We start from the raw sequence: 13695 nt of genomic DNA on the forward strand, positions 1-13695 counted from the left end.
GTCCACCTTTTGGACTCGGCGAGTCCGGACGCGAACCTTTTCCCAAACCGCGATCATACTCGGCGAGTTTGAGCTCCAACTCGCCGAGTCTCCTCACAAAACACCAAAAATTAGAAGAATAAATAATACCTGGGAATCCAGGCTGTTACAATTCTCCCCCACTAGAACTAGACTTCGCCCTCGAAGTCTCGCTCTGCAAATAACTCCGGATGCTGCTCAGGCATCTCATGCTCCGGCTCCCAAGTCATCTCGGATCCCTTACGATGCTGCCACTGAACCAAAACCAAGGGTATCTCCTTGTTCCTCAGAACCATGATTTTCCAATCTCTGGTTGCCACTGGTCTCTCATCATAATTTAGGCTCGCATCCACCTGAATATCCTCCAATGAAACCACTGCCGACTCATCGACTATACACTTCCGCAGTTGCGACACATGGAAAGTGTCGTGAATCTGCCCCAACTTTGCTGGCAAATCCAAACAATAGGCTACCCGGCCTACCCTCGCGATCACTCGGAATGGACCAATATATCGGGGCCCTAACTTGCCCCTCTTCCTGAATCGAATCACTCCTTTCCAAGGAGAGACCTTCAGGAGTACAAGGTCGCCGACCTGAAACTCAAGCTCGGACTGGCGTTCATCTGCATAGCTCTTCTGACGACTCTGAGCGGTCAACAACCTCTGTCTGACCTGTTGGATCTGCTCTGTCGTCTGAAGCACGATCTCTGTACTGCCCATCACACGCTGACCAACCTCTCCCCAAAAAATGGGGGTCCGACACCTCCTCCCATACAACAAGTCAAAGGGCGGCATACCAATGCTCGAATGATGGCTGTTGTTGTAGGAAAACTCTGCCAAGGGCAAATATGCATCCCAACTACCCCCGAAATCCAACACACATGCCCGGAGCATGTCCTCGAGCGTCTGAATCGTCCGCTCACTCTGACTGTCTGTCTGGGGATGATATGCGGTACTAAAATGCAGCCTAGTACCCAACTCCTCATGAAACTTCTTCCAGCATCTGGAAGTGAAACGCACGTCACGGTCTGAAACAATCGAGATCTGCACCCCATGCCGAGATATCACTTCCCTCACGTACACCTCTGCCAGTTTCTCTGCCGAAGAACTCTCGCTGATAGCAAGAAAGTGAGCGCTCTTCGTCAACCTATCCACAATCACCCAAATTGCATCAACTCCTCTGGCAGTCCTTGGCAATTTGGTGATAAAATCCATGGTTATCTGTTCCCACTTCCATTCGGGAACCTCCAACGGCTACAACTTCCCATGCGGCCTCTGGTGCTCGGCCTTAACCCTATGGCAGGTCAAGCACCTGTCAACAAACCACGCAACATCCCTCTTCATACAAGGCCACCAATACTCCTTTCTCAGGTCCAAATACATCTTAGTGGCCCCAGGATGGATCGAAAATTTCGACCGATGAGCCTCTTCCATCAAAATGGCACGCGTTCCTCCCACAAACGGCACCCAGATACGCCCCTGAAATGTCATAAGCCCCCGACCATCGGTAACGAACTTTGAAACCAAACCAACAACCCGCTCTTTCTTCTGCATCTCAGGTTGCACATCCTCGGTCTGTGCCCCACGAATGGCGTCCAACACTGGAGCTATCACGGTCAATCTCAAACATACATCCCGCAGCGGGGTGCTCTCCGCCCTGCGGCTCAGTGCATCGGCTACAACATTAGCCTTGCCTGGGTGGTACAGGATCTCACAATCATAATCCTTGACCACATCCAACCACCTTCTCTGTTGCATATTTAGGTTGGGCTGATCCATCAAATATTTCAAACTCTTATGGTCCGTGTATATCATACACCGAACCCCATACAGGTAGTGACGCCAAATCTTGAGGGCGAACACCACTGCCCCCAACTCTAGATCATGGGTGGGATATCTCATCTCATGAGGCTTCAGCTGCCTCGATTCATATGCTATCACATGCCCTCTCTGCATCAGCACCGCCCCCAACCCCAAAATCGATGTGTCACAGCATACCACAAAGTCCTCCATCCCTTCTGGGAGGGCTAACACCGGGGCTTCACATAACCTTTGGCGAAGTATCTCAAAGGAGGCCTGCTGCTCGGGGCCCTATGAAAAAGCAACACCCTTACGGGTCAACCTGGTGAGTGGCACTGCGATTTTGGAGAAATCCTTGATAAATCTCCGATAATACCCTGCCAACCCTAGGAAACTCCTGATCTCGGAGGGTGACCTCGGCACCTCTCAACTCATCACCGCCTCAACTTTGGCCGGGTCGACCAATATTCCTTTCTGGTTAATGAGATGTCCTAAGAACTGGACCTCCCGCAACCAGAAATCACACTTGGAGAATTTGGCATAAAGCCTCTCTGATCTCAGAACTCCGAGAACCTCTCTCAAATGCTCCTCATGCTGCTCTCTAGATCTCGAATATACCAGAATGTCGTCGATAAATACAATCACCGACCGATCCAGCATCGGCCTGCACACTCGGTTCATGAGATCCATGAACATTGTCGGGGCATTGGTGAGCCCAAAAAGCATCACCACAAACTCGTAATGCCCATAACGCGTCCTGAACGTTGTCTTCTGGACGTCCTCATCTCGCACCCTCACCTGATGATATCCAGACCCCAAATCGATCTTGGAGAACCAAGACGCTCCCTGCAACTGATCGAACAAATCGTCGATCCTCGGCAACGGGTAACGGTTCTTGACCGTTAGCTTGTTCAACTCCCGGTAATCAATGCACATCCGGTGTGAACCATCCTTCTTCTTGACGAACAGGATAGGCGCTCCCCACGACGAGCTGTTCGGCCGAATAAACCCTTTTCCCAGCAGCTCCTGAAGCTGCGAGGATAACTCTTGCATCTCTGGAGGTGCAAGGCGATAAGGCACCTTAGCGATAGGCGCGGCCCCCGGAACCAAATCGATACTGAACTCCACTTGCCTCACAGGAGGCACACCCGGCAACTCCTCAGGAAATACATCAGGGAACTCACGCACTATCGGAACCTCCTCAACAGACCTCGGTCTCTCGGAATCCACCCGCGTATCCATCACATACGCCACAAAACCCTTACAGCCCTGCTGTAGACACTGCCTTGCCCTAGCGGCCGAACAAAATGCATCTCTGGAGGTGCTGTAGACACTGCCTTGCCCTAGCGGCCAAACAAAATGTTGATCCAGAACGTGTACCCTCGCCGTACACCGTAAGAACTCCCCCATTAGGGTCTCGTATGGTCACCAGCAGTCGCTCGCGGTCGATAACCGCACCGAATCTGCTCAACCAGTCCATGCCCACAATGACACAGACATCACCCATCGCAATAGGAACCAGATCAATCGGGAACTCAACACCGAAAATCTCGACTACGCACCCTCGGATAACCTCCATGGCATATATCACCCTCTCGTTAGCTATGGAAACTCTCAGAGGCCAACTCAACGCCTCACGACTAACACTGATATGCTGACTAAAAGCCAAAGATATAAAAGACCGACTCGCACCCGAGTCAAACAACACCAAGGCAGGTACAAAATTCACAAGAAAAGTACCTACGCATAACATAATATAAGCATAATATCTCAACATCAAAATAAATACATGAAAGAATACATACCAGCCACGACATCGGGCGCTGCGCGGACCTCCTCCACGGTTAACTAAAAAGCTCTTCCTCGTGCCCTCGGCGCCTCGACCTTCACTGGCCGACTCTCGGTAGCTCTGATAGCGGCAGGGGCAGATCCATGAGGTGCTCCCTGAGATGATCCTCACAATTACGGACACTCTGCCTTCTGGTGTCCGGTCTGGTTGCAGTGAAAACACACCGCAAACCCCTTGGGGCAGTCCTTGGCCATGTGCCCCTCCTTGCCACACTTGTAGCAAGACCCCGCTCTATAGACTCCATCATGACCCTTGCCATACTTCCCACAAGTGCGGACCTTCTGGCTCCCTGGTTTGGGATCAGCGGGCTTGGCCCGCTTGGCTGCCAGATGAGACTGCGTCGGCCGCCGATCCCTCCCCTGAGACTCCGCCTCCTCTCTGGCCCGAGTCTCTAGCTCAATCTCCCTCTTCCGGGCATTTGCCTGAAGCTCGGCAAATGTCCGGTACGAGGAGTTCTCCGCGAACTCCCGAATGTCTCGCCTCAAGATACTCAAATATCGGCTCATACGTGCCTGCTCAGTGGACACGTGCTCAGGGCAGAACATCGCCCTCTCATGGAACATCCTGGTAATCACCGTAACAGACTCAGTACCCTGCTTGAGGGTCAGAAACTCCTGGGCCAAACGCTCCCTATCCACCTGGGGAATGTCCTCATCTCGGAACATGGCAGTAAACCTCTCCCAGGTCACTGCCGCAAGCTCAGCAGGCGTAAAGTGCGCCGTCACAAACTTCCACCAGTCCTTCGCTCCCAAGCGAAGCTGGTTCAGTGCGAATCGAACCTTCAAATGCTCAGGAGACGAGCAAGTGAAGAAACACCCCTCTATGTCAGAAATCCATCTCATAGCCGCCACCGGGTCTTGGGTCCCATCAAACTCTGGTGGTTTTGTGTTGCTGAACTCTCGGAACAACAACGCATCACCACCCTGCGGCCTCGCGGCAGCAATAGCTGCGGTGGCCGCTGCAACAGCAGCCTCAGAAAGAGCGGCATAACGCTTGTCGAAGGTCTCAATCAACGTGGTCTTAATAGACCCGAACATCTCTGGTATCTCTGCCCTGATGGCCGCAGCCACCTCCTCATGGATGATCCGGCGGATCTCCTCATCACTGGTCTCACTGCTCTCAGGCATCAGACGTGTCCTCACCATGATCTACCTCTGAAATACAACATACGATAAATTAGAATCCATTCGAGCATACTCACACTCGACAACTCATTCCTCCTTGATCCTTGGCATTCCAAAGATTCCTACTTGGGTTGTACACCGCTCCGGTGCTTTCAGTAGTACGGGCCCAATACTATTGTCCGCACCGTATCAGAATACACCCCAAGTCCTCCTCTTCGGATTCCAAATTCCAAGTACTCTATCATGCATAATCCACTCTCTAACAGATCTCTCATAAGCCCCTCGCTGCTACCTACTCACTCTCAAGCATCTCATAGCAGCTCACCTCTCCCTAGGCTAAGGCATCACAAATCAGGCCACTCTAGTCCTAATAGGAGTACCTAGCCTACTCTAGCATGAGAATACATCATATCAATATCAATATCACATAACATGAGGGTGTTTTGGGAAATCACCATTCGGGCGCGGACTGATCGTACACACAACTCTGCTCTGCGTTCTTCCAAAAATCTTTTACTCTTTTTGAAAATACTTCTCAAATCCTCAGTTTGAGTTTAAATACGCCCGAAGGTGTACTCGAATCCCTCAAACTAAGGCTCTGATACCAACTTGTAACACCGAATTTTCAAAATAATTTTTCGCATAATATAAAAACACATATTCATTTAATTTTCATAAAACATCAATGTTTGAAACTCCAATCCATGTCATACAAAGAATCCCAAGATCACATATCATAAAAATCCCATGTGTGTGTACTGATCAAGCCGGCGCCTTCCTACGGTCATCACTAGTACCTGAAACAAATAACACCAACACTGTAAGCACAAAGTTTAGTGAGTTCCCCAAAATACCACGCATAACACATATTAGCCACTCGAGGCTATAACTTTGTGGGTCCGTAGACCCTACTCTGTGAACCCTCTGGTTCTAACTCTGGGAACCTTCCGGTTCCAACTCTATAAACATGCACAACATAAATCACATAGAAATAATGCAGTACAACACATAACATACATATAGCATACAAATACTCTGTCATGTAACTCTTATCACCTACTCAAGGTAAAGTATAGTGAGAAGACTCACCTCGCGTATCTCGATAACACTCAAATCCCGAAAATCACTCGCGTTCGATCCTCCGAGCTATAATCCTCCTATAACACAACTCGGCGAGTTCCAGCTTGACTCAGTCCACCTGTCAACCCTCTCTGACTCTCCCTGACTCACTGAGTCAACCCCTTAACTCGGCAAGACCACTCGCTAAGTGGTTATGGACAATCTTCATGCTACTCGCCGAGTATGTTCTTCGGACTCGGCGAGTCTAAGCCATGCATGAACTCAAACTCACTCCTGAGGTCAGATCCGTTCCAGTAACTCATAGATCCAGTCCTTCCAAGCACATTCATCACGTAAAGTTACAACCTTGGTGCTCATGTAAAGGTCCAAAGGCCTTATTTGATGATATGGTCTCTAGAATGCTATTCTAAGCTCATGGCCTCCATTAACACTCATAAAGCTTGAGGGAAAAGAGTCTCTGGACCTCTTTGGATCGAGATCTAAAGCATCAACACAAAAAAGGGACCAATTACTCCATGAATCATTCCACAAAGAAGCCCTAACTCTAAGATTTACACCAAGGGCTGAGAAAGGAACGAATGTTTACCTCAAATGAAGTCTCTGGACTCAGGAATCACTGGATTAGCACCTCCTTTGGTCTCCTCTTGCCTTGATCCTCTTCTATACGCAAAATCACCCACAAATAATCAAAGATCTTCCTCTTCTCTCTCACAAAACGCTCAAGGACTCTTTTAGGGTTCTCTCTGGGGTTGGTGGCCGCAAATGACGGACATAAGCCCCTTTAAATAGGTCTCATACCCTAAAATTTAGGGTTTCATTAAACAGCGTGGACTCACCGAGTCCACCTTTTGGACTCGCCGAGTTCGGACGCGAACCCTTTCCCAAACCGCGATCATACTCGGCGAGTTTGAGCTCCAACTCGCCGAGTCTCCTCACAAAACACCAAAAATTAGAAGAATAAATAATACCTGGGAATCCGGGCTGTTACAGAAGCATTTGAGGCATCACATTTGGGGTGCTAGGCTCTTAAAGGTCCAATGAATCAAGCTACAAGAAAAGGTATGTGTTCTAACTAGATTTTTGTTATACTAGTACCCATGTTTGTATGCTAGTTAGGGAAATGCTTTGGAAAATCATTTTGCATGTATAGTTAGAGAAAACATAGATCCAAAGCATTTAGGGTTGTATGTGCACCTTAAGGTTGTTAGGATGCTCAAAATTCTTCACCTTGATGTTAGGAACCTGATAAGGAAGTAGAGGATCGGGATCTTCGATTGTAGCACCGTTAGTAGTTTCCACGTGATCGTTGGGATCCTTCAGTCTCTTGGAAGGATCCTCGATTGATGGGATCAACGCGTGGGTTATCGGGATCCTAATTTTTGGCAGGATCCTAAGAGAAGATCCTAGATTGGCTAAAGCATCTGCTTCAACATTTTCTTCTCTAGGAACCTGGTTTAAGCAAAATGCTTCGAATTCTGAGGCTAAGTTTTTGAGGTTCTTGAGGTATAGTGCTAATCTTTCTCCTTTTACTACATAGGATACATTAAAATGGTTACTCAATAATAATGAATCGATGAATACCCGAAGATCCTGGGCTAACTTTAATCCCATGATTAGTGCCTCGTATTCTACTTCGTTGTTGGTTGCACTGAACTCACATCTGATTGCTTGGGGTAGGATGTCCCCCCGTGGTGATTTTAGTATGATCCCTAGGCCAGTTCCTCTTTGGTTTGATGCTCCATCCGTGAATAGTGTCCATCTTCCCATGTTCTCTTCTTCTAGAAGTTGTTTGGCTTTTATTTCTACTTCACCTCGTAGATCATCACTAAAGTTAGCCACAAAGTCTGCCAATGCTAGAGACTTGATAACAGATATTGGATCATATTTTATGTCATATGTGCTTAATCTCATGGACCAATTTTCCATCCTTCCTGAAATTTCTGGTTTTCTCATAACATTCTTAATAGGATAATTAGTTCTTAGATTTATAAGGTGTGTTTCAAAATAGTGTCTTAATTTAGTAGAAGTAGTTACTAATGCAAGTATAAGTTTTTCAAGGTGGGAGTACCTGGTCTCAGGATCCAGGAGACTTTTACTTACATAGTAGATGGGATGTTGGTCCCCATTAAGATCCTTGGCCAACACTGCACTCAGCGCGTTTGAGGATACTAAGAGGTAGAGAAGAAGTGGTTCCCTGTATAATGGTTTTACCAATAGGGGTGCTAAACTTAAATATTTTTTAAGTTCTTGGAAAGCATCTTCATGTTCCTTGGTCCACTCGAATATTTTTCTCTTCTTCAAAATGCCGTATAAAGGCTTGCATCTTTCTGAGGATCTTGAGATGAACCTGTTTAGGGCTGCTACTCTTCCTGTTAGTCTTTGGATATCTTTTGTCGAAGATGGTGATCTTAAATTGAGGATGACCTTGATTTGCTCCGTGCTTATTTCAATTCCACTTTTGGTCACCAAGTTTCCAAGGAACTTGTTTGATCTCATCCCCGAGTGGCATTTGTAGGGATTTAACTTCATGTTATATATTTATCCAGTATGTCGAAGGCTTCTTCAAGATGCTTGATGTGATCTTCACCTTTCTTGGACTTGACCACCATGTCATCGATGTATACTTCCATGGTGTCCCCCAGTTTCTCTTTGAACATCTTGTTGACTAGCCTTTGGTATGTTGCACCTGCATTTTTAAGACCAAATAGCATGGAAATATAACAATAGATACCTATTGGAGTTATGAACGCCATATCCTCTTGGTCAGATGGTTCTATCTGGATCTATTAGAATCCCGCTGATGCATCCATGAATGTCAATAATTCATGACCTGTTGTTGCGTCTATCATGGATTCTATGTGTGGTACAGGGAAAGGATCCTTGGGACAAGCCTTGTTGAGATCTGTGTAGTCTACATATACTCTTCACTTACCAGTCTTCTTTTGTACTATGACCACATTAGCTAGCCACCTTGGGAATTTCACCTCATTGATCATCCTAGTTTTGAGAAGTTTTTCTACTTCTGCTTGTATAACTTGGTTTCTCTCCAGTATGAATTTCCTTCTCTTTTGGTGGATTGGTCTAAAAGATGGATCAATGTTAAGTTTATGGGTTATTATACTTTTTCCTATACCTATCATGTCCTTATGCTTCCATGCAAACATCTTTCTTCTAACTTTGAGGAACTTTATAAGATCATGTTCGACTTGTTCAGGCATTGAGGATCCTATGAGAACTTTGTCTTTAGGATCCTCAAGGTTCAAGGGCACTTCTTTTATATCTTGTTCTCTTGTTTCCAATACGTCTTGTGCCCCCTGCTTTAATTTCTATGCTTGTCGTGGTATCGTCGAGGCTTTCATTGAAGTCTTGTAGCATTCTTTGGATTCTTGTTGATCTCCAATGATCTTCACTGTCCCCATGGGGTGGGCATCTTTACGAATTGATGATATGTCGATGGAACAACCTTCATTTCGTGGATCTGTGGTCTACCTAGTATAACATTATAAAAGGATAATGTATCAATTACACAAAAACGTTGTATAGAGTGTACCCCTTATATGTAGATAGGCATCTTTATCTCGCCAACAGTGTGTTTGGTTTGGCCGTTGAATCCGATCAGCACTGAGGATCTTCTAACTATTTCAAACTCCATGGTGTTCATTCTTTTTAACGCGTCCAGAATTATGATGTTGACTGATGATCCCCCATCAACGAGGATCCTTCTGACGAAATGGTTGGCGATGTAGAGAGTGATCACCAATCCGTCAGGGTGAGGATCCTGGATGTCTTGTCTATCTGCTTTGTCGAAGGTGATCTCCTTTACGTTTGTGATTGATGTGTTCTCTTGTGTTCCTTTTTCCTTCTCCATTTTGGATACCTTGGTGTGCCTCTTTGCTGCAGAATAAGAGGTACCACAAATGTCAGATCCTCTAGAGATCACATTGATTACCTTGGCATCGGCAGGGGGATCCTGGTCTGTCGAGGATCTTCTGAGGATCCTGATCTTTCTCTTTAGATCTCTCCTTTCTTATTCCAAGGATTTCTTTGAGGTATCCTTTACCTAGGAGGTAGTTGATCTCTTTCTTGAGGGCTATGCAATCCTCATTGATGTGACCGAAGTCTTCATGGTATGCAGACCATTTGGACTTGTCTTTCCAAGCGGTGGATTTTTCTCCTTTTCTTGGCCATCTTGCTTTGTCTCCAAGATGCTGCATAGCAAATATTACACCTGAAATATTTACAGAAAAACAATAGTCAGTAATTTTGGGAAAATCTTCTTCCTCTCTCTCATCTTCAAGGCATTAACCCTATGATGGTCATGTCTGAAATATGGTTTTGACTTATAGGATCTTTGGGCCGAAGAGTTGACCTTTCTATTAGGGTGATCGTAAGAGCTTGGTGGGTTGCTCTTTTTTTGGATCTTCTTGTCTTCTTCGGGACTTATGAACCTTAGTGTTCTGCTTATGACGTCGGCCATCATCTTGCACAGGGGCACTATGAGGTCTTCATAGAAGGGAGAATGGTAAGCATCAACTCGTTATTTACTTTTGATAAAAACCATTGATCTTTGAAATCGGAGCCCATGAGAACCTACCAATGATTTCGTAAGCTATTATGATCTTCGTTTTTTAATCAAAATTTCTTTTTGACTATTTTTCTTGATGGATAGTTAAAGTATTTTGCTATTCTTTTTTCTTTATTAAAACATATGTGAGTTAAAAAGGATCCTTTTCTCATAAAAAAGAGTATAAAGTAAGAAGTATGGCATTTAAGATATGCACCGTCAATAACAATGCACGTGAGGTGGTGTGAAAAAGGCAAATTGTTTACCTGGTAACAAGGGAAAGTCCCTATCGGATAACGACAACGACGTCGTTAGGAAAATGTTTTGAAACCTAACCTGTACCATCACTCTTTCACGTGCATTCCATCTCTCTTAATTTCTTTTTCCAAATTTTCCCTTTCTTTTTCTGATAAAAATGCCCCCCCCCCCCCCCCCCCCCCCTCTTTTCCGTACAGTTTGTAAGCATATGTCATGACTCGCGACATTTTTGGCTCATGCGGAAAAATATAACAAAACACAAAGGCTCCATTTCTTATATAATTTATTAATAACAGATTTTAAAACATACATGAATTAAATAGTGTTCATTCGTACATACTACGTACTATGTAGATTCGTATTTGGATTTTTTTTCTTAAAAATGTATATTTTATCGTCATATAACTTTTTACACAATGTATTATAATATTTTTCTTGGAAGTATATATATATATATATATATATATATATATATATATATATATATATATATATATATATATATATATATATATAGGTTCAATAGAAAACCATAATTAACCAGGGAACCAATTTTTTTTTTTAATTTTTAGAACTTATTTTTTATCAAAAAAAAACCAAAAAATACAGAAATTCATAACCTTTTATCCTTTTTCCAATGATATAAAATTCGTTTTTTTTACGTCAAATTCAAAATGTGAATCTTCGAAAATTCACAACGTGAATCCGGATTCACACGGTGAATCCGAAAAATATTTTTCACATTAACAATGTTAATATATGAATTTAGATATTTTTAGATTTTTTTTCGATAAAGAATAAACTCTAGAAATTGAAAAAAAGATTTGGTTCCTTGAAGAACCTATAATTATGGTTCTCTATTGAATTTATATATATATATATATATATATATATATATATATATATATATATATATATATATATATATATATATATCTTCCTTCTTAATAAAAAAAAACTTTCATCCACGTGTTACTCCTATCATTGTAGAATTTTGTCATTATGATTTTACTTTGCTACTCCTATCATTATAAAATTATGTCATTATGATTTTACTGTGCTGCCCTTCCTTTAAAATACAAAAGTTCCTACCTTTTAAATTCTTGCAACTTTAAATGACACAAAAATATATATACATATATTTGGTATGAATTTGTATAAATCCCTCTATATACGGTCATTTATTGGAATCATATTTTAATCCAAAATTAACTCACTAACTCCAAGATTTAAGGAATTAACTGAAAATTAATTGCGAATAAATATTGGTTTATAAGTTTTATTAGTTTTGCCGATTATTTTTTCAAATTTGAAATTATCCTCATATTCAATATTCAATATATTTAATATACTCAAATTTATATTATATATTATGTTTTATAAATATATATTAATTTTAAATAATCAATACAAAAAGTTTTAAACAAACTTAACTCTTATTAATAATATAAATGTTTTAACCCATGGTTCTCACGGGTTGTAACCTAATATATATATATATATATATATATATATATATATATATATATATATATAATCACAAAAAAAGTTCTACTCAAAACCAGTGTAATAAATGTTTCGTAATTAGTACTAAGTTTCTATAGAGTCATTCTATTTAAACCTATATTAACATGGCACTCGGTGACGATAATTTGTTAGAAATTTGGATTTATATATCAATATATACTTGGATAATTTCTTTGATTATATTATATAATTTTCGAAATTTTAATTTGACATGAGGTTACATGAATTCAAAAGTAGAATAATTCAAGAAAATCAATTTTGAATAGACTTAATCTAAATCACAAACACATAATACCTTATTGTTGTGTGTATGGTTTCGAGACAAAATCGATAGAGTAAACTTCGTAATATAGGCTTAATCCAAATCACACACACATAATACGTTATTGTTGTTTGTATGTTTTAGAGACAAAATCTGACAGAGTAAACTTCGTTGAATCGATGGAGACTGATTCATGTTTGTTGAATCGGAACCAGTTGGTCTACCAGACCCAAAAGCCTTTGATTGCTTCTTTGAGATACCCGATTTCACCATTTTTGAAAGAGTTTAAGAACTTGCAGAAAACAGAGTGCAAGAAGGTGAGGAAGAGAGATCGTCTTTGAGGGTTCAGAAAGCGTAAAGCTTTTTTAGGAAGGAAAAAGGGTTTATAAGGAACCAGATTTCAAACATTTATTTGATTTACCATATATTCAGCTGTTAATGGTAAAAACCATTGGGTTTTAACTATTATCAGCCACATATAATTAAATCAAAAAAATATTTATATTTTTTAAAGAAAAGAAGACATTTAATGAATGTCAGGTCCATCACTGCACGTTTGAAGAACATGTGGTGAGGGTGTAAGATCCATTGAATAAAAAGAGGAAGTTAAAACGGATTAGACAGTTGGGGGCTATGAGAAGTGATAGGTTAAGGCAAAAGATTTCTTAAAAGATTTTTTTTATGGAAAAGAGATTTATTTGTCATTAACCTAAAATAGGTATGACACATAAAAGATACCATTTAAAGGGGACTAAAACGTTGCATGCTACAAAGGAATGTTTTTCTTGTTATTATTTAATGAAGATTTTTAATTAAATAGGGATCATTAAATAGCACACAATATTATCAGGGAATTTATGAAGTTCTTGATCATTCATTAAAAGTGACTGCGGATGGTTTAATGATTGTCGTGGAAGGCAGTGTTACTGCGGTAACAAGATCTGAAAAGAACACTTGATAAAAGATCAGAAACAACAAACAATAAAGACCCAAGGAATATAAGTATGATATGTGATTGTGGTATATAGAGGATACCGAAACCATGTATGATAGATATATTACTCTAGGACCGCATCGGTGACCAAATGGGGGGGTCTACGGTACCTATCAATTCAAGAAGAATTGTGGGTCCAGATTCATCAACCCTAACATTTGCAGAAAATTGTTGAGTTTTGTTGCATCAAGTGCCTTTTAGACACATCAACAATCTCTTC

General features: G+C 42.0%; 1 protein-coding gene across 1 annotated transcript; it reads right to left on the reverse strand.

Annotated features, from left to right (window-relative positions):
* Positions 1 to 9423: 9423 nt before the first annotated feature.
* On the reverse strand, positions 9424 to 12754 carry LOC145089979 (uncharacterized). Its single transcript, XM_079028346.1, has 3 exons — positions 12640 to 12754; positions 9820 to 10098; positions 9424 to 9764 (listed from the first exon to the last, which is right to left on the reverse strand). Exons 1-3 carry the CDS (start codon positions 12752 to 12754, stop codon positions 9424 to 9426), a joined length of 735 nt encoding a protein of 244 aa, XP_078884472.1.
* Between the last annotated feature and the right edge of the window lie 941 nt (positions 12755 to 13695).

The sequence above is a fragment of the Lactuca serriola genome, chromosome 2 (assembly GCF_051521515.1).
Source record: "Lactuca serriola cultivar US96UC23 chromosome 2, Lser_US96UC23_V15, whole genome shotgun sequence".
NCBI classification, from domain to species: Eukaryota; Viridiplantae; Streptophyta; class Magnoliopsida; order Asterales; family Asteraceae; genus Lactuca; species Lactuca serriola.

Bases quoted from the DNA above. Each gene is read 5' to 3' on its own strand.
- LOC145089979 (XM_079028346.1), bottom strand. From the start codon at position 12,754: ATGGTGAAATCGGGTATCTCAAAGAAGCAATCAAAGGCTTTTGGGTCT. The intron at 10,099-12,639 runs GTCAGATTTTGT...TAAATATTTCAG, and splicing joins GATTCAACGAAGTTTACTCT to GTGTAATATTTGCTATGCAG. The intron at 9,765-9,819 runs GTAATCAATGTG...CTTATTCTGCAG, and splicing joins ATCCCCCTGCCGATGCCAAG to CAAAGAGGCACACCAAGGTA.